The 22,574-nt window shown below is 37.7% G+C and overlaps 1 protein-coding gene across 1 annotated transcript in view; it reads left to right on the top strand.

Moving 5' to 3' along the window:
* The first annotated feature begins 551 nt into the window (after positions 1-551).
* The window catches only part of PALMD (palmdelphin), a 49,012-nt gene continuing 26,989 nt past the window's right edge, over positions 552-22,574 (top strand). The window contains exons 1-2 of the mRNA XM_004471691.5: positions 552-1,083; positions 15,650-15,730. Of these exons, the coding sequence (XP_004471748.1) occupies positions 1,039-1,083; positions 15,650-15,730 (126 nt within the window). The 5' untranslated portion in view covers positions 552-1,038. The remainder of the gene's footprint in view (positions 1,084-15,649; positions 15,731-22,574) is intronic.

Genomic DNA, 22,574 nt, shown 5'->3' with positions numbered 1-22,574 from the left:
GTTTATTTTGTCAGTTCACAATCTTTACTCTACACTTATTGTTTATGCATGTTCATGTATGAACGAGAGACTTCAGTAAAAAATATTTTTAAAAATAAGTGCCTGCAATTATAGAATGTCTCATTGCACCCGCACGCCTTTCTCTTGCATAGCTGCTGATGTCAAATGGGCACCTTCCTGGAACCTGAGTGTCAGTTCTGAACAAGGTCCAAGAAAGCACGGCCTTCCACAGAAATCCAAGTCAAGAAATAACAGGGTGGCACTCACTGAACACTGGTGGTGGGCCAAATTCTTAATATAGTCATGTTAACTCCTTTAACTTCTCCCTGACCTAAAGATCCCAAAGTTTGAAACAAGCTGCTAAAGGGGGCAGGGGAAGGGGAAAGGAGACAGACTGGTGTAAATCTTCCACTCAATTACGTTTGAAAAGAACTATAGAATTTTTATTATTATGTAAAGCCAATCAAAGGAAGAAAAGCAGTAAGTGTCTTGGCACTCCTGCCCCAATCAAGGCGAGACTCTTTGTAAACTCTGGAGCGCGAGTGCAGATCAACTAACTTTATACAAACACACAGACCCACACATCCAGGGACAGCCGCGCGCCGCTAGAGCAGAGGCTGATTAAACACTCAGCATGTTGGCTCCCTGTGCCACTCCCAGCAAATAATGAGTTGGGTAAGGAACAGTTAATAAGAAAACACGCCTTGCTAACTGTGCATATTACAACAAAGAGCTGGCAGCTCCTGAAGGAAAAGGGCTTGTGCCGCTGCCGTTCAAACTTGTCAGTCAACTCGTGCCAGCAGCCTGAGCGTCTGCCTCCCCAGCACACCCTCATTTCACGTGGCTGTCTGGCCTGATCTGTGCATCTGCTCAGAGACGCTCCTGACAAGTCCGGGATTTCTCCTTCTCTCCACTGGTGTTCAGAACGGATTTCTCCCTGCTTCTCCTCTGTCAGCCCAACTCCTCTCCCCAAGGAGGTTCCTTGCTTTATGGTCGTTGTGGACTTCCTTCACGGTCTGCCTGCCCTTGATTTCTAGAATGGAAGAAGCTGAGCTGGTGAAGGAAAGACTCCAGGCCATCACAGTAAGTGCATACAGTTCTCAACTCAGGAAGGTGGTTGCCGGGAGGAGCAGCAGCCACGTTGCTAGCTGGCCCAGAGCGGAGGCCCTGGAAGGAGAGAAGCAGACTGCTGCCCCCCACCCACAGGCCCATCTCTGCTACTCTCTTACCCCTGGTGACCCTCTGTCACTCTCTAGGTTCGCAGCCTGAGTGCAGGGTGAATGTTCTACTTGATTTCCCCAAAGGCTGTGCCTACAAATTTAAACAGCAGCCAAAAGTTTTTAAGGCAGTTTGGTTAACTATCATTCATCTTCAAGGTACCTTAAAAGCACAGTCTATTCCTAAAATTTATATTTGAAGGAATTGGATCAAAAAACAGCTCCCCAACTTGGAAACTTTTTTAAAGCAATTACTGTGCAAAAAAAGTTAAAATTTAAGCCAGAGGGGAAGAGAAAAAGAAACAAACAAAAAAATGACCTAAAACTTTTTTATTCTGTAATGTGGTAGTGGGTTCCAGAAAAACTAACAGAATTAAAATGAATGTTGGTGCACTCAAGCTAAGCGTTAAATAAGGGAAAAGTAGGTAAAAGCACGTATCAGATTAATTCTAAGGTATCAGTTTCCAGCAGAGTCACAAACTGAATAAGATCCTGATAAAGGAATGCAGTGCATGAAATGGATTTGGAAAATATTTGTTAATGCCGGGAAGGAAAATAGTTGCATTTTTTTATGTTTGTTTTGGGAAAGGGTCAAAGCAAGAAATGAATTACTTTCCTTAAATGAGCCAGCTTATATATGTATATGTAAAAGTTTCTTTTTGGCAGTGACCTGGAAATCTGTGGTACACTCATCATTATTCATAACCTATAATCCTTTAAGGAGAGAAAAACCTTTGGAAATCAGCATCCCAACTTCTCAGCATTTTTCTGTTACTGAAATTAGTTGTCAGGAAGAAATGAGTTGTTGTTTTTTTTTAATTTATGCTAAATCAAGGTGGGTGGGAAGGTTTTTTTCCTTTGTTCTCCAAACCCCTATAGCATAAATAATTACGTTAATCCCAATTTAGGGTATTTACTAAATAGATACAATGTCTCAGTTCCACCCAGAAAGCATTTGATAAATTGAAATGTTTTCTTAGCCAATGATAAGGACCCCAGGGTCCATTTATAAAGATGGTACTTTTCAAAAAGACAAAGTTTTTTTTTAGTGTTAAACTTCTGATTTTTTACATTTTCCTTTTTTCAGAAAGCCATGCTTTGGTTGTTGTTTGTTTTGTTTTGTTCTTTTTTATTGTTAAACGCTGTCACAGTTTCAGCTGTCCTTCTTGAAGGGACAGGAACTCAGCTCTGCTCTGTTGTCTTTGGCCTGGACCTTTTGCATTACAGCTGTTGTCTAAAGGTTATTTTATTAGTCTGTGTGAATTGTATGGGTATAAGCTCAGCTTCTTCTAACGCCTCTATCTCCCAATTAACTAGATGGAAACCTGTATCCAGTGCTACGCACAAATAGCCCCTTGTTCCCCATTTTCCTTTGTGGATTGGAACAAACCCTTCTTTAAACTTGTATTACCTCCAATGCACATTATGATGCTCACTGAAACAGCACACATTCTGAAGGTACGGCTGCATACAGTCATTATGAAAGGTTAAGAATGTTCACAAGAGTTCCAAATGCAAACAGAGCTAGAACAAGAGCCATAACGCCTAAAAAGCAGGCAAGAGAGTAACTAGCTTCCTGTTTTTACAGGTGTGTGTGTTTTTGTGTGTGTGTGATGATAGAAAACTACTTTTTGGGTTACTCCATTAGCCTAAACATCCCACTAGAAAGAAGCAAATCTCTGAAGTAAGATCATAAGGTAATTCTATCTTGGAAGTAATATCTTTATATAAAGGCTGTGGGGGGAAAATTTTTTAAGGGTTATAGGATCAAATTATCCAATAACCTACTCCTGGCCAGGCTAAGGCCAATCACATTTGTCACCACTTAGAGGAAAAATGGAGCAGTGATGTGTCCATGGAAACAACACATCCCCTGTTCTCCTCTCTTGGACACCCTGGAAGATGCCAACTTTCTCCACCCTTGCCTTGCCCAGGAAGCCACCTCAGCTATTGTCCTTCCCCTTGGCAAAATGAAAACATACAGTATCCAAAGAGTTTGCAGGGGATATTTCATTTTTTCAAGCACTTGAAACCATCAGAATTTCTGACCTAAGCCAATTCCTCATTTTCACTGTTTTCCCCTTTTTTTTCCCCATACTGGAAATCATTTTTTGTATACTTCAAGAACAAAGTTATAAGGCAAGTGTCCGATGTAGCCAGACACAACAACTCACAGACTTCACTTTGGAAGAAAAAAAAAACCTTTACCCTCTATGATCTATTTGATTTTTATATTAAAATTTTTCCTCCTACCCCTGGCTGTGAAATGAAATAATCACAGTTGCATATATTCCATCTGGTTTCGAGTGTTTAAAGAGTCATTATTTCCACTGCAAGGAATTTAGAGAACAAATGTATATGCCTCTTACTTGACAGAACCAAGTGGCAGTCTTCTTGTTCCTCTAAAAAAGAGAGAGATTAACACAGTGAGTGGATGGAATGTAGCACTTAGGCTCTCAGATTGAAAACTAAATGACTGTTATGGCACCATTCATTTCTCACAGCAGTAAAATGAATTTTAAATTAGTCAGAAGTTTTCTCCAAGACATAAAAGAGAGCAAAGACAAAAATTATGAAAGTTCAAAGACACTATTGCTTAAAAGAAGGTACTTCAATTTGGGGGATACCAAATATGGATTCCATTTTACATAATTATTTATTCTCATGTCCCACATTCATTACTTTATCCATGTACCAACTCTTTCCTTACTAAATTAACAAAGTACCCCTTAGTTAGAGAGTTCAGTTTTCAACTATAATTCAAGAACAGGATTGCTTCAAACTGCTTAAATATTATATTTCTTCTTTTTAAAAATCTCTTAAGGATCTTTTCAAGTTGGAATATATTCTAGCCAATAGCTGATTCATATACAAAGAAGAGCTATTGAGGTAGACTGGTAATTTGGAATTCACTTTTAATATTATCAGAACTGATGATACCATCATCCTCAAGAAGTGAAGTGAAGAAATGAATGTGTCCCTGAAGGAGTTATTCCTCAAAGTTCCTCTCTGGACATAAACTTGGCCTAAATTGAAGAAGAGTAAAAAGTCCCACATGAACTCCCTTCAGAAAAAGAAATATTCCCTTAGGATTAGCAATATTCCATAAATTCTTGACATCCTCCTCCAGAAAGAATGCATTGTCTTTTCCCCATTCTTATGTTGACATTAGAAAATACTATTATTAAAGACTATGGGAATGCTCAGACTAGAAAACTCCTAGATCTTAAACTGGCTAGAGATCACAGACTCCAAAAGTCCTGTTCCAGGGATCGGGCATGAGGGATGAGCTCAGAAGGATCCTGGGGAGAAGTGAGGTAAGAAGTGAAATTTTTATATTCATCAAGGCTTACCCTTAACCATCAGGACTGCGTGCTGTGGGTTTATTTCTTCATTCTTTTATTATTGCATACCTGCTTTGTGCCGGGCCTCATGCATGTAAGCAAAAAGAAGCAAAATAAGGGAAATGGGAATATCAGGAGTAGGGGGTGAGTGGTTTGCAATTTTTAATAGAGTGATCAGGGTGGGCTCCACAGAGAGGGTGACATTAGAATATGGAGTTGAGGGAGGTGAGCCTCTGTCAAAAGCTAGACAGCAGTGATTATCACAAGTGCAAGCACCTGCCTAGGACTGACTCTATTTTGGAAAGGAGCCATAGAAAGTCCTGACGCTGGAATTTGAACAACAGAGCCAGATTTGCCGGCCAAAGCTGCTCGTGACGCAAAAAATAAGGGGCTCTCACATTACCCCAGATCCATTCCATATTTCTTTCCACTGCCAAAGAAGTTTTCTCTTACCTTGCAAATATAGGAATTTAGGGGTCAGAAAGTTCTTCACATAAAACAGAAATCTACTCAACACAGAGGCCAGCATTAGAACAATCAGATACACACAAGTTCTAGTTATTTCTTTAGCGTTTACCCCGTCACTTGGCGTATCAGTCATGTCATTCTCTTTTTCTTAATATCTCAGATCCCCTAACAGTTAATAGGAGAGTTAATGACCCAAAAGCAGGATTTGCTACATAATTTGAAAATGTGCAACATGAAAACGTAGGAAGTCTTGTTCAAAACATTTGAAGAATTTCAAGATGGTGACAGCAGAGCATTAAAGTGCTCGATCCTTCTGTGCATGGGGCCCTGTGCAGCTGCACAGTTCACACTCCAAGGAGGCAACCTCGCTTCCGTATTCCATGCTGGCCATGTACATTTTTCCTACTCAATCTCCCTGCACAAATGCGAGAGTGAGACCAAGAGCAAGCCAACCTGGAGTTTGGCTGAGGGCATACCTTAACCTGGGTTTCAAGTTCTAAGGAATTCTTAAAGTAATAACGGCTAAAAGACAGCACCATTGTTAATCAACGTGCCTCATGGTGTAAGACCTGAAGCACTGAAACAAGTTCCAATTTGTCATGAGCATCCAAACACAGTTACATACAGATGGTACACGGAGAGGGAGGAATCTTCCAAATAAGCCCAGGCCAGAATGTTCAAACAACAAAGACGCCGCACAATTTTCCACAGTGCTGTACTGAGATTACATGTTTCTTCCAGGGAGGAAAAGATTTCTTCGCACAAATGCGCTTATGCCACATTTCATTGCCAAACATAATAGCCCACCCATAAAGGAGACCATGTGATGAGGTACAATCATTGTGATAGCTCATTAAGGAAACTGCTTTTTGATAACAGGGGAAGGTTTTTCCAGGGCGATACAGAAGGATAATGCTGCTTTGGAAGCTCTCTACTAACAAGGATCCCCATGGACTTTCTGGACGTGGCTGTGTGGTCAAAAGGAAAAGCTACTTCTTAAAACTCGATCTGAAAGGAATTAGAGTCTACATGTCTGACGTAAAGAAATGGAGCGTAGTTCAGTGCTGAAACTGAAAAGGACTTCCACTTCCCATTCTCCTGTATCAAACTACTTAGCATCTCTTAAAATAACATAAGAATATTTAATTTATTATGATAGTGGTGTCATTTTGGAAAAAGACGCACTGAAAAGTTGCTGCCCTAAATGTCCCCTGACCAGGAACCCGTGGGATGCCTTCTTTCCTAAGACACCTTAGGAGCAGTTTGAGTGAGTTTGCACTTACAGTTTTTAAATAAAACACCAGGGACTGAGAGCATTCAGTCAAGCCACTTAAATCACAGGATTAGGTTAACTCTGAAGCACAGTATAGAAAGCAAGACTGGAATCTGTCCTAAGTACCAAGTTTTCAATGTGCAACTGCATCAGTGTTTGACATAGGGTGATACAACACTTTGATATGAGCTACAACAGTGATATAAAAACCAGTCTATGCTAAGGAACCTAGGATATAAAAAATATCTCTCAAGCAAAAACATTCTGAGATTGATAACAATAACAGCAGCCTTAAAAATAATAGTAGCACAACTTTCACAGCCATTATCTTATTTATTCAAAAAGTCCTCTCAGTAGTTTCACAAGCAGGATTTGTCATCCCTGACACCAAGAAAAAATAAGGGGTTACCTAAATGGCAGAATTTGATTCCATTCTTCTGCTTGTCAGATTCTCTGACCACGACAATACAGTAAATTCTAATAAACAAAACTACAACACTCACTCCCATTCAGAATTTCTTCAGGTTTCTATAGTTCAGTCTTACAGAGTTTAAAGTGGAGCAGAGAGAAGAATCTATAGAGGCCCTGCTTCATTTAACCACACTTTCCAACCCAAATCAGTCTTTCACCCTCTGCACTCCCCTCCCATCTTCCCCGGTCTGCCAGGACTAGAAGTGGAAAAGAAACAATTGTATTGCCATTTCAGAGGGTTTGATATTGCTTTAAAATGAGTGGGACATAAGCAAAGTATGCCTAGACCATCAAATATTCCAAACCTTTGCTACCTCTTCTCCTTCGTTGCAGTCTCTTCTTTCAAGCCAGGGCTTCTGAAGGGCAGAGACACCTTTGCAGCTCTCAAAGTTTCCCTAACCCTGAGATCCACACTATCTGAGTGGGGGAGTGAATGAGTGAATGAATGAATGAATGAATGAATGAATGAATGAATGAATGAATATCAAGCTAAAAAAAAAGAGGAACTAAGGGCCATCCGGTCAGCTAACAGATTTTGTTTTACTGAGGAACGGGTTGAGTTTACCATCACCCCTTGATTATTCAGAGACTGTGTTTTATGTTTGTTATTTATTTGTTTTGTTTTCTCGCTATTCATTAGAACAAACAATAAAAGATGGACAAAGGAATAAAAGAGTAGAACATAAGCAGATTCTTTAGATAACAAAATTTGTTATAATGTTAGGAAGGAAAACCTAAAAGTTTTAGTAAAATGAGGTTTTGCAAATTTGTGCTTTTCAATTCACTCCATAATTAGAAGTGATAATACTGTCCTATATCCATGAGTAATTTAAGAATTAGGGTATTTCAAACCTAAATGCAGAAATAATCTTAGGGTCTGGAGAAAACGTAGAGATTTCTTTTTCCATGCTGCATCCAATGAAGGAATCTTCTTTACATGCTCAAGAAATGCTCTCCTGGCTTTTTCTTGGTCACTTTCAATACCGGATGCATCAATATCTCCTAAGACATCCTATTCCATTTAAAAACAGCTCTCTGAGTTGAGTTCTCATTTAAAGGTGCCACAATAAAGCTTCCTTGCATTTCCACCCAATCATCTTGACTCTAGACATAAAAGTTATACTTTTGTTTTTCCAGGTTTTTTCTTCATTTCACAAGCCCACTCTAGACACTATCCAGAATGTCAGAGTCACTCTCAAAATTTGGTGCTGATAGTTGAACCAGACAGAATCCCTTGATGCTGTAACATTCTTTGTTTGGAGAATGATATTTCTATTTACATATTTAGAAAGCAATAGGATATTGTATAAAATACATCACTTTTGGAGTTATAGAAAATTAGGTTCAACACCAGTTCCACCACTGCACTGACCAGATGACTTTGGAAGTTAATAAACTCTCTCATCCTCAGGGTTGTCATCTCCGAAAATGAGAATAATGAAACTTAATTTGAAAGTTCAGTAGTCAGTTACACAACAAATATACCATTTTTTCCTGGACAAAAATAGTACTTAGGAAATATAATGTGAGAATATCCCTTTCCTAACATCTATAAAATAAAAATCTTTTAAAACACAGAAATAATTCTAACAAGGAAATGTGTGGATATATATGTAGAATGCTAAAAACTTTACTGAGAGACATCATATCTATAACTAGAGGGACACACCGTTCCTGGAGGTGAACTTTGAATGCAGAAAAGCTGTCATTTACTTCCAAATGTATTTGTAGGCTTAATGTAATTCCAGAATCTCTAAGGAATCAGTCTCATTCACTGCTGCTAGAAGCATGAGGTTAACATAATCTCACTGCAGTTTCAGAAACCTCAAAAATGGTTTTATCCTTTGACCTAGAATTTCATGACAAAGAAATTATCCTAAGGAAATAAGAGATGCATAAAAAGATGGTTGTCCTAAGATGTTCGCAACAGAGCATTTCTAATAGTAAAAAGTGGAAACAACTGAGCAAAATAGATTTAGTACATATATATGATGAAATAATATGCAGTCATAAAAACAATAATTTAGATGACTATTTAATGACATGGTATATCATTATGTTCATGATAATCCTAAAAGAAGCAAGTAGATAAATTGCAATGTGTAATGTAAAAAAAAACTATCCCAATTTTATATGAACTATATCATTCAGTTATAAATAATATAAGAGTATAAATATTTCTATATTTATATGAACTGTAATATATCATGCAGTTATAAATAATAGATATAATATAAATAATGTATTAGTTTCTGATTATCTCTGGATAATGATCATTATTAACAGTAACTTTTTAAATTCCATCATGACTTATAGTACTTTTTGTTTGGTTGGTTAGTTGATTTAATTGGGTAGGGAGTAAGGAGGGATAAGAAATTGGTTGGGTTTTTTTTTATTTTGTTGTTACTGGAATTTAACAAAATAATTCCAAAGTCGAACTGGGGAAATAAATTATAGCTATTATTCAAGACATTTTTGACAAGAATAATAAAGGGACATGTGCCCAACAAAATGCTAACTTTCCTCATGGTTCATAATCTAAATTAAGTGGTATTAATACCAAAATCAATAATCAGAGAAACTGTACTTATAACCTAGAACCAGACCTGACATACATAAAAAATAAGTAAATGGTAAAACTTACATCCTAGATCAATAGGAAATAATTCTTTGAAAAAAAGTCAGATAATGAGTTTAAACTTTTGGAAAAGAAAATAGTAGATCCTCAGCATCTACCACAAATCAAAATAAATGCAGCTGGATTAAAGATAGATTTTTAAAAATCTTTAGAAAACTGGAAGATAATATTGATGAATAATTACTTTACCTCAGATGATAAAAGATATTAAAAACACCAAAGTAATAGAAAAAAAAAAGTTCAGTATTTCAAAAAAACATCACAAATAAAATTTAAAGGCAAATAAGAAAAGGTATTTACAACTCACCCAAACTATTGTAACTGAAGGAGCTCTTAAAATTCAATAAGTCAATCATTAATAGGCTTAACAGACAAATGGGTAGACATCATAAACAGGTGACTGAAAATAAAATAATTAATGCAAATAGCCAAGAAAATTATGAATAATATTTGACCTTAATAACTAAAGAAATACTCATTAAAACATCAATGTGATATATTTCATCCTATCTAATTGCTATTTTTTTTACTTGTTATATTTATAAATAGTAAGGATGAAGTGGTGGACACTGTTTTGTGGAAATATAAGTTAAAACATACATAAACACTTTTCATTAAAGTATTTTAGGAATCTGAGCCAAGACTCTTTATAATATTTACCCCTTGTCTCATTTACTAATATTTAGAAATATATCCTAAGGAAATAATCAAAGAAAAAGTATAGAATATTTATATTCAAGAAAGTTCATTGCCCAACTACTTATAATAACAAAAGATTGGAAACAACCTACAAGGCAGGAAAAAAGAGAGAATGGTTACACAAATTGCATTATAACAAGCAGCCAAAAGTTAATTTTTTAATAAAATGTAATTGCATGGCAAATGCTCATGATATAACATTAAGTGAAAAAAATAGAACACAAAACTGTGGGCATGGGCCTCCTTATGGTATGTGCACAAGTGTCTGTGTCGGAAAATATATCTGTGGTTAGAGTGTATTGGGAAAAATTGGAGTAAAATGCACCAAAATATTGACAGTAGTTATTACTGAATGAATAGGAGTCTAGGTGACTTTTATACTTTTCTTGAAAGTTGTCTGTATTTTCCAGATGTTCTACAGTATAAAATTTAATAATTTACATCTATTAATAATAAAATTAATCACCAATTTGGGTCCATCATTCCTCTCAGTCTAGATGTTTTAAAAATCTTGATTTGATCATCTTTTATTACAGTGCTTCTCAAACCTGGCTGATCATTAAAATTGCTTGAAGTGTTTTTTAACAATAAATCATCTATCACACCATTACCCCACCCTTGAAATTCTGACTCAGAAAGTTGTCTCAGCATGTTTTCCTTTGTAGATTTGTTTGGTTTAGTTTTATATCTTCTTACAGGACATTGCCTTTAAAAAACAAATAAATATTCCGTTTGGTTTGCATTTCCACAAAATCCCAAAAGAATAAAGTAAAAATTCTTGTCAAAAGCCTGCTTAAATCAAGATATATTAAATTCCCATGAGATAGACCTCTTTGTTCCTCAGCTTCTTATTTTAGGAAATGGAGATAAACTTGGACCCTACCTCTTAGAGATTTTGGGAATATTAAATGTTTTGATACATTTATGTGCTTAGAATAGTTCGTGACACATAAAGATTCTCAATGAATGTTAGCTGTTATGAACATCATAATCATCATCCGTGGACCCTGAAAAATTAAGCAAAAAGAAATAGTTCATTTTAAATTATTTGTTTCTAATAATCCAATGATGTCTTCTAGACATTCCTTATCCAAATACAATGCTCTGTTTTAATTCATTATACATCTTTGCCAGGGATTAACCAATAAGCTCACCAGTCTTTATCTATAATTCATCTTTTTCCCTCTTCAAAAAAGTGGGCATTTGACACTTCTGGTCTTCTGATATCCCTTCTCTTCATCCATGATTCCAAGGAGGTTATTTGACAATACTTTTTTGTCATGTCTATTCAATATTCTCTTCCCTGAAATGAAATCTGTCCGAGACTGAAGACTAGAGCAGCTCTGGCTTTTGTATTCTAGTTCCTCTCAAGCTTCAATTTCCTCTTAAGTATATTTGTTCTGCCCTTTGCAGAATCAAGATTATTCTTTTTAATCAAAAATAAGGAAGCAAAACAGGAGTGGAATAGTTCTATTTTATGTCTGTCATGTTAATATCACACTATCTCATCAGTGGTCTTACCTTTTTATTTTTCACTCTCAGCATAACTTAAATATATATATACACACACATATACATGTATATATAGATATGTTTTTTGTGCCCTCACTGTTTTTCACATGCTTCCCATCTTCTTATCACCCTGGATTTTTACCTTATTTATACTATGACAAATAGGTCATATTGTCATAGTATGATCTTTATTTTTGCTTGCATGGGCTCATTGGGGAGATCTCTGTGTTAATAGTCTTGGTTTGGTTTGGTTTATAATGGCTTTCTTTTCTTACTTGAAATCATTGTCAATTGTGTATTCATTTTTCCATGACCCATGATATATATCTTCCCCTTAAAATACTTACCCCTAGAATTATAGTTATTTTCCAAAAAAGAAAGCTTACTGTCTCCAGTTTTGCCCAGTATTCTTTTCTTGGAATATTGTGGTATCATATCCCTTTCTCTCATGGTTCAAGGTCACCATTACCTGCACTTCTCTAGCCATCTCTTCTTTTTGATAGTATTTAAATTCAGAACACAGCTTTTATTACTGCTCTTTTGAGACCCTGAGCAATGAAACTGTCAGCTAGCTAGGCATGGACTTTTAAGATACTCTGGTTTTAGCAAAATTAATCTGAAAACAATCATTTGACTAATCTCTCATCATTGCCATAACTTGCTCCTATCAATTTTGTCAGTTGATTTAAGAAAACAGCATCTATACCCTCCTTCTGATCGGGTGGTATCTAACATAGTAATGTAAGATTGCTTCTCTTTTTCTGTATTTTTATGCTTGTTGAAATGCCCAGGACCAAGCATTTTCTTTCTTTTGTGGAGATGGTGAGAAGTAAAAAGAGCCCTGAACTGGGAAGGAGCGGATCTGCTTACTGATTCCAGCTCTACCACGCCGTAGCTGTGAGACCTTACGCAAGTCATTTAACATCTCAAAGTCTCAAACCTCTTCTGTGTAAAATGAAGTCTTTGAACCACAGGATCACTAAATGTCTTACAACTCTGAAATATCATGATGTGGAGAGTCTTTTCACATACTTCTGTACTCTTGCTTTTATAAACAATCTAATTATTTGAAATAAGGTGTGTCCTTCCATTGCTCAAGATCAATCCCACCTTCTCAACAAACTTAGGTATATTAGAATGTTAGCTCATTTTTAGTCAATAATATCTCTAAGGTACTCATACTCTTATGTACCATGCTTACTTTTAGTAAGTATTGGATCATAGATGGTCAATAACTTATTTTTGTACAGGGTTAATAAATGAATGTTCAAAAGAATGAAGAGGTAGCCTTTCAGAGAATTGAAGTTTATGGATATCACTGCTAAAATAGTCTGTCAGAGAATTTGACAATTGGGCATTGTTCATGCTTCAGTGATGACGTAAAGAGCAATATGAGTTATTCACAACGCTTAAATTAATAAATATCTGATGTGCCATATTACAAAAGCTATCTATAGAAGTGCTCAAGTTCCAGTGGAAATTTTGGAAAGTAAATGGCATTTCACATCTATTTGTCCCATGATCATTTGGGAAGGAATGGGCTGATTGTGATAACCTTTGGTGTTCTAGCAATGGAACTAGATACACAATTTCAGGTAGATTACTGTTTAATCTGCCATATTGAAACTAAATAGCTGTCACTTTATTTGTCAGTAGCACTTCTAGATTCCTATAAAATTTGGAACAAGGATAACAACTTACTGTTGAATATTTTATCAGGAAAACGTACTCCCATCTTAAAATAGAATCATACCTATAACACCATAAAATCACCTGCTTACCTACCAAGAACTGATATGAGAGAGGCATCAGATTACCTTTGAGTGACAAAACACTCGAATGTCTTAGCAACCCCTTTATAAGCCAGGTGTTACCAAAACACTTGAAATGCCCTGCCTCTACCCACAGCTTCATTATCTTATTACTAACCCCAAGATGAAACCAGTCCAACCTGGCAATCAACGGGGATGGGGTGAGGAGTGGGGGCTTATGACTGAGGGTTCACCAGTCCCTGTCACACATAGATAAGATGCTTTCTATAGAATATCCACGGAGAAACGTGGACAGTTGCAGCACCAGCCTCCAGAGACTTGAGAATGCGCTGCTCGCTGTTGATGAGAGGCGGCCTCCCCTTGTTTCCTGTCCTAACACCGCCTTCAAGCCACAGCATTTCGTGATGGCGAGAACAAGGAGCGAAGGTGTGACTTTCCTGACTAACTTTCCACTCAGGAAAACAGTCGGGTGAGTTGGTTTGAGTGTGGACTCTGAACTCCTGGGTTCATATCCTGCTCTGCCACTTACTGCTCAGTGAAAGTTTGGATGACTCAATCTCACTAAGCTTTCACTTCTTTTATAAAATGAAACTTATGGCAGTATCTCTGTTATTATGACTAGCAAGGGAAATAATGCATGTAAAAATGCCAAAATGTTTAACACAACAAATTTAAAATACTACTAATATTAGCTCAACAACAGCCTCTAGACATAGTGGAGAAGTGGCTCACAGACGTTTACCAAATTGTTGCTCCTAATGACCAGATTTCAACCAGAGGAAGGAAATGGTTCTATGGACTCATGTTTGTTGCCTAGCTTTGTTTTTTTTTTTTTTTGTAAAAGAGTTGCTTATGAAATTTTAAAAGTAATACCAATGAAGTCATATTCCTACACCCAAAGAGAAACACCACAATAAAGTTGGAGGTCCACCTGCTGTTTTGATTTTAACAAATGTACCTGAACTTATACATCGAAAAAGAATTATTCTCTTTAGAGCAGTGACATCAGGAAGCCATGCACTTAACAATGCATTCAACAATGCTGCCAAATATTTTTGGAACTCTTCCTCCTAAATTACCTTCTGAGCCTGCTTCAAATTTCTTTAGATGTCTTCATTGGCAACACATTTTTATCCTCGGGAGTTTTCAATTTGGAACGCAGATTTAAAACCAACTCAAAAACAAGATGGTGGATCATGATAGATAATGCCACCTCTGGTAAAAAAATAAAAATAAAAAGGAACAAGGGCCTTGAAGTGTGTGGCTTGTAATGTGTGTCACACAATTACATTCTAGGGAATCCCTAGAATGTTTCAGACCAATGGAAGCATCATCAGAATTACTGTGTTGCTTTTTGTCCGATTAACAGATTATATACTAATTTCTATTAAACAAATACTTATAGAGCATTTTGTGCCAAGCACTGTTCTGGCACTTTTACATATATTATCATTTAATGTTCATGCCTTAATAGAAAGATATTATTATCTCCCCTTTATGGAAAGTTACGTATTATTCCAAAGGACACATAGCTTGCAAATGCCAGTCAGAAATCAAACCCAGGCTGTCTAGTGAGCATATATGGTATATTTTCAAAAAAGAAAATAAAATCTTTGTGCATTAATAGTCATGCCTTCTTTTTTGAGGCTTTTTTTTTTCAGGCAGTGCAATTTAAACTTAGTGAAAGATTTCTCGTATTTCTCCATGAGTTTTTTTTCATCCGCTAAAAAACCTCTTTGCATTAAGTATTGCCTAAACCTTTTTTCTCTATCTTACCAGGACAAGTTATACAAGGAGGAAACAGCCCCACTTCCTAGCTTCCTAGTTTTCTAATGATCCAAATCTATCCTGTTTTCCCACATAAACTTCTTCAGCTTTCTGCCAGAATAGTCTCGCCTCACATTTCCTCATGCCTTTTTCAAAACACTCTCCTTAAAATTCACTTGTCCCATTGCATCACTCAGTAGCTTAATCTCACTAGACTAATGGGAAGGAAAGAAAAGGGGAATGGAAGAGAAAACACTAAAATATTTTAAATTATCTTTGAAAAACCACCTTATTTTTGCCATCAGCAAAATGCTGTGAATGTCTCACATTGCTCACCTTTGCTTTGTGTTTGAATTTCCAAAGCAGCTTCATACCAATGCCAAGAGCCTACCTCTGGCTGTCCATTCAGATAATAACAACCCCCAGAAAACATATTTAAGCAAATTGAAAAATGAGTTATGCTAGAATTTTTTTTTTTTTAATTTCAGGATAAAAGAAAAATCCAAGAAGAAATCTCACAGAAGCGTCTGACAATAGAGGAAGAAAAACTAAAGCACCAATACCTGAAGGTAACTTATTACTTTAATTTCATTTCAGTGATTTTGTACTCAATATCCTAATGGCACTCAAATTTCAATAGTAAAGATGCTCTAAGAAGGAAAAAGTTCCAACGGACTGGAAGACCAACAAGCTAGTAATATTCGCATGTGAGACTGAAACTTCTGGCAAAGGTGTTTAAAGTTAAAAACGTGGTGCCTTCTTTATTACTGAATTTCCTCATGTTCTTGGGTAACCTTGAGAACTCAGCCTTGAGAATTTGGCCCTGAACACAGTGTTGCTTAATATCCCCAGGGAGCAGAGCCAGCTAGGAAGTCCTTTTGAAATGAAAGGCCAGCCTTTCCCCAAGGGGTGCAGAACAGACGGGTGTCTCGTCTGGTGGAGGATGCTTGTGTTTAAAAGCTCAATGCAATGAACCCAGTGTTGTTTGAGTATGGCCAGGGTCTTTGTTTTATTTTTGTTTTGACTGAACATGAGATCATAGCCAGAAATAAACCTCCATTTTTGACATCTATCACTGGGTGTGGTCATTTTTTAATTAAAGCGCATTGGGCTTCACCATTTTATTACATAGCTTAGTCACAGGATGCAACCACATGACGAACAGGAGCTCCTTGTAAACACGCCCGAGCAGGAAATTTACTTATCTGGGAGGGCTGCTATGAACAATTTAATTAAGCCCCCCAATGAAACAATGCCACACACTTGTGGGGTCTACAAATCTAAGTTAAACTTGCTAAATGCAGCTAAATCCATACTTCTGATGGATCAAGTAATCACCTCTGACAAGAAACATAATTTAAGATTCCAATTAGCTTTAGTTCTCTGGACTCCGCTTCTCTTCTTTGCTTCTATACAAGTTGACATTTCAGATATTTGATAGTTTCAAAGTAGCCTTAGCCTGCTGTCCTTACAGTGTAAGTCACATTGAATTTACATGAGTAGTGGGCTTAAGCCAAGAAATGCCCTGATATTCCCAGAAAATCAATGAAATAAAAACATATTTTACCAAGTTATTTCAGTGCAACTCAAATGAAACCAAATCTGGAACAATTTTGAGATTGGCCATTTCTAACCCCAAAACCAGCACTTGCTCTCCCGCTCCCTCTCTCTCTCTCCGTTGTCTCTCTCTCTCTCTGTGTCTCTGCCTTATCTTTGTCTCTCTCTGTCACACACACACACACAGACACACACACAATCTGGGTTTCGAAGTGAACTAATTTTGCTTCTCAGTACACTGATAGCTCTCTAGCATTCCATAATTGCTATCATTACAGAATAGGTAACCCAACAGCATTAGAGTTCATTATGGAAGAAAAGGCTGAAACAGCTTCTCAATTCAATTAAGATTCACATTGGAAAAACCTGACTCATTGAAAGGTCCATTTCTGAGGCAGCACCTCATTTCAATACATGCCAAGACCAGACCAGAAAGATCAATGCATGATCTTCCTTATACATTTGTTTTCTGAAACCCAGGAGACTTTTTCTAATCCAATACAATCAAAACATTTATCATGCCTTGGACTGCCATGCACAGTTGTGCAGAATGTGCACTGTACCAAGGTGGGGGGTGGTATGTGCTGAAATCCTGCCCACTCTCCCTTGCCAACCGTGCACCCTGGCCCAGGGCTGCTTCTGCCTGGAGAAAGAGGTACCTTTTTCTTTGTACAATTGTGCTGTCCCCTTCCCCAAGCTGTATGACTGACCCAAAGGGAGCACCTCTTCTTAATTTTCATATCATTATCATAGAGTTAGCAAAAGCCCTGGAGGGGCCTTAGCCCTTTGGCTTTCAACCTGGTGGGAAATTCAAGATTATATAAATAAATAATTAAGATAAGGTAAATGATGAGTTTTTAAATTTAAATAAACGTAAAAGTAACAGTTTTCTCTTTTGTTTAACAGAAGGCTCTGAGAAAGGCGTGGGGTATAAGTTGAGTAAAAAATGTTAAGTAGAATTTATATAGGGGTGCATCGGGCCTTTCACTCATTAAACATTCATCAGGCACCTATTACGTACAAGGTACTGAGCTAGACATTAATAATACAAAATGAAATTCAGTCTTTGTCCTTCAAATGATAACTGACACATAACCACAACATCTTTACGGTGAAGAACAGTGTACGTGAGACATAAACAGCACATGGAACGCAGGGGAAAGAATGTCTTTCTGGAGGAGAGGTTCACAGAAGCCCCGCTGAGAGCTTTGGAAGATGAACGGGAAGTTTTGCAAGTGCACAAGGAGAGGAAGAACATCCCCTAGGGAGGGACTAGCATGGCGTGGAAAGAAGCCTGGGAGCCTTTGCCGAGGGGTGGGAATGTAGAGGACCGGGCTGTGAGGCAGGTGCTGCAGGCCTGTGACGGCAGCAGGCAGGTTGGGAGAGGAGGGTGCCTGACAGGGCGGGTTCCGTGGGGCTCGTTTCTGGGTAAAGCTGAGCTGCAGCTAGGAAAGGCCAGCACCCAGCCTCGCCCTGAGTTGAGGCCAAGCATTCCCTAGTCTCGGTGTGTACCAGAACCCCAATTTTGGAGATCAGGTAACTCGCAAGTCAACCCAGACTCTGGAGGTATAGACTAGGGCACATTAAAACAGTCTTACACTGGACTGTTTTTCTGGGCTTTTTAAAAATGGCTTCATAAATGAAAGCTAAATTTAAGTACTGCCAACACATTTAAATACTGCAAAAATCTCCTGGGAGATTTTGAAAAATTTGTATAATAAATCAGACTTTGTTTTCCAACATATCTCCTAAGATAATAGTAATTTGGAGGTAGCAGTTAAATGTGGCATGTATTTCAGCCCATCAGAAGCTGCTTTTCAAATACGTTTGTCTAAAATAGCTTTCAGTTGTGTGATTCCTTCATCCCTCATTGGAAATAGATTGGCTTATATTCTTGAACCATTTGTTCTTATATTTATCATACAATAGTATGTTTGTCATTGAGTCTATGTTTTTAACATCTACTAAGGAGAAGAAATTTGTAAATTTTGTCAAAATGTGTAAAATTTAGCCCCTTAGGGTAGTTTACCGGGAGGTATTGTCCAAAAGATTCACAGAGGGCAGCTTGGTGTGGTGAAGTCTGAGTGACAGATCCTGGTTTTGAGCCCTGGCTCCCAAGATACTGTCTATGTGCCCTTCAGCATGTTATTTAACCTCTCGGGATCCTGGCTTCTTCTGTGAAATAAACATAATAATACCCACATGAAAGGACCACTTAGAGCGTTAGATGAGAAAGTACTTGTAAAGCATCTAAACAAAGCCTTTGCACCAAAGTACTGGTTAAATAGTAAAGCTTCTCTTCCTTCCATGTTAGTGGAACCCGCCTGTACATATGCAGAGGGATTTCTAACTAAGATTGCTCCTTACACTTGCAGGATAAAGTTAAAAGAAAACACCCCCATTTTATCCCTGTCTACTAGCTTCAAAAGGTACATTCTTCCAAATTATGCAGAAAGTGGTTGGCTATACCAAAATGGAGCTAGGCATAATACCAGACGGGGTTTCAAAAATGTGCAGAAGTATTTCAAGAATCAGTACCACAATATGCTCACCAACGAGAAAGTTCTAGTGGCCTCTGCAGTTACCAGCCTTTCTTTTATTTTCTTCTTCATGGACTTATTCCAGTTCCAGTGACTATCTCTACCACTTTCTGGATTGCAAACTATTTCTTTAAATTTCAAGGAGTCACTTTCAACACAAACATAAACATATACCAAATTCTCCTCATCTATCAGTAGAACACATTACAAAATAGTTGTAATCCCTGCCATATTCTTTAGATCCTGAACCTGACAATCATTCAGATGACAGGCCGGAAAGGAGTTTCTGGGGACATTATTAACATTCTAATATTCAAACAACTCTCAGATTTGTATGCTAACATGTCACAATTTCATGCCACCAGGCAACACAAACATATGCCAAACTAGAATTTTTTTTTTCTTTTCAGGAAGTTTATGTACTTCATGGTGTGAAAAGTTAACCAGTTCATAAAATCTAGTGAGTGCTGTATGGAATGAATTATAGAAGTGCTTCAGGAAAAACCTTTACCTAAAAAACTGCAAAAAGATCTTCTAGCATCTGCCTGTCACTTATATTTTCATGTAGTTCATATAACTTTTGACTCTAAAGGTCATTATTGTGAAATAAATTTTATTGTATTCTTTAGCCTCATATATCAAAGCACAAGCTTAATCTGTGACATAAAAGCAAAATAACTGTGTTTTTATGACTGTAATATATATTTGCAAATATTACACATCCAAATTATGTATTTTATATTTAAATGCAAAGAGTTTTCCTCCACGCATAAGGGGCAATTGTGACATATGAACAGAGTTTCATAAGACTAAAATTCAAATTATTCTTATTCCTAACCACACTAAGAACCAAGAATGTAGCCCCAAGTTAACCTAATCAGGTCACAAGAATCATTTTCCACCCCCTGTAATTCAGCATCATAGATGATAAGACCATCCTTCTGAGTGTTTTTTACAGTGCTATGGGTCTAATAGACTGAAACTCTCCTTGTAGCTGGTTTGTAAGAACTGGGATTTACTTGGGTAGGTGTCATCTGTATTCTTTGCTATTCACTAGCTATCTTCAACTTCCATCAAACAAAACTAAATTAAATTGAGAGTAAATCCTTGAAATGCCAATAGATGCAGATTTTCATGGGGTCTTTGATTCCGGGATCTAAATGCTGAAGTTTGTTACTAGTATTTACTAGATCTGTGGGAAAACAGTTTTGAAAACAGCTAAACAATTATAATTAAGGGTTAAGGTAACACTGGGAGAAAGGAGCTCTGATCATAGACCAGAATAATACAGACTGCACTTACGGTGCATGTTGTCCACACACAATTGTTTGAGACTCTGCAAAGGCCAACTCACAGCAGATGAGCCCGTCACAATTCCTAAAAGGCTGTGTGAGGCTTCAGAGGAATGAGACTGTTGCCGCTTCATGTTGTGGTGTTCAGGCTGTGTTCTGTGCATTCCAGTAGCTTGAATTCCAGCATCATCTAAAATAAAAACACAAAATTCTTCTTACTTGCTCTCAGTTTCATTGTAGTGTTGTTGCACCAGAAGACAACAGAAATTTTACCCCAAGTGTCATCTGAACATAGCAGCATGGTTCTTATTTTTTTCAATTTTTCTTGGTGGCTTATCCATAATTCTCCAAGCCTATTTCTTATCTACAAAATAGTAGTAACAATATCTCTCCTACAGAACTGTTGTACAGATTTGAAAATATATGTGTTAAACTACAAGTGACTACATGGCACATTGTAGGTGCTTGTCTAAGTTTCGAAGCCGTTATGACAAATACAACACAATAAGTTGGCTTAGCAATCAGGATTTATTGACTCATGGTTCAGAAGCTAGTAAAAGAAAGAAGTCCCAGAAAATAAAGAAAAGTTCCTCTTCTTTGCTCACCATTTTAGACACAGCGAATTGCCAATGAGTACTTACTGGACAAATAATATGCAAAGATAGATTCGATACATAGTGATAGCACTTTTCTTCAGGAAGAGGAGGAGAAACTCGATATCTTTAAAAATAATGTAGCCATATATCTAACAGTTTCTGTACTGGGTGCTAGCTAAAACTATTCCAAAATTTACAGGTCTCTTTCATTTCCTTTAAGTCTTCGTGGGCTCAATTAGAGGAATCTAGTTCTTTCATGCAAACTCAAGGGGAATTTTTTCCAATATAAAGTTGACAGCAGCTCTTTTCACCAGTGTTTAGTGAATATCCTGGGTTCTGTGAATGGAACTGATAAGGAACTAAGCTTAAAGGATCCCTAGAACCATGAAGGTTCCCAGAAGATAGTTACTGGGAAGGCAAAACAATAAATGTCTACCACACAGCCTGAGACTAATGTTGAATTAGTTTAGGGCACAATAACAATCTCTTGTTTTGACCTTCATTCCAATTAGCCCCGCGAAAGACTTTTTATTTTTTATTTTTTTAAGATTTATTTATTTATTTATTTCTCTCCCCTTCCCACCTCCCACCTCAGTTGTCTGTTCTCTGTGTCTATTTGCTGCGTCTTCTTTGTCCGCTTCTGTTGTTGTCAGTGGCACGGGAATCTGTGTTTCTTTTTGTTGCATCATCTTGTTGTGTCAGCTCTCCGTGTGTGCGGCACCATTCCTGGGCAGGCTGCACTTTCTTTCGTGCTGGCAGCTCTCCCTACAAGGCACACTCCTTGTATGTGGGGCTCCCCTACGCGGGGGACACCCCTACATGGCAGGGCACTCCTTGCGTGCATCAGCACTGCGCATGGGCCAGCTCCACACGGGTCAAGGAGGCCCAGGGTTTGAACCGCAGACCTCCTGTGTGGTAGACGGATGCCCTAACCACTGGGCCAAGTCCACCACCATCAAAAGACTTTTTAAATCAATCAATCCCTGTGTGCTGTGTCAATGGGGTGGATATCAAAATGGTTTCAAGGAGATTTTACTTTGTTAAGGGCACAAGATATATTCATCAACCAGACAAATAACAGTGATATGGTGATGTAGTGACTACTCTAAACATACACCGTTGCATGATTCTAAGAGAACCCTCTGAAGGTGAGTCTAGGGGCAGGAGAATGATCATCAAAGAGAAAGAGGGGCTGACCCAGATATTGAAGGTAGATAGGATTTAGATACAAAGAAACAGGCTTTAGAAGGAGGTCAAGAAAGGTAGAGAGAAGCAGACTTGGCCCAATGGATAGGGTGTCCACCTACCACATGGGAGGTCCAAGGTTCAAACCCCGGGCCTCCTTGACCCATGTGGAGCTGGCGCACGCCCAGTGCTGATGCGCACAAGGAGTGCCGTGCCACACAGGGGTGTCCCCCGCGTAGGGGA

This window comes from Dasypus novemcinctus, chromosome 9 (genome assembly GCF_030445035.2).
Source record: "Dasypus novemcinctus isolate mDasNov1 chromosome 9, mDasNov1.1.hap2, whole genome shotgun sequence".
NCBI lineage: Eukaryota > Metazoa > Chordata > Mammalia > Cingulata > Dasypodidae > Dasypus > Dasypus novemcinctus.
The sequence above is the reverse complement of the archived record's forward strand: the minus strand, read 5'-3'. Positions and strand labels throughout refer to the sequence as shown.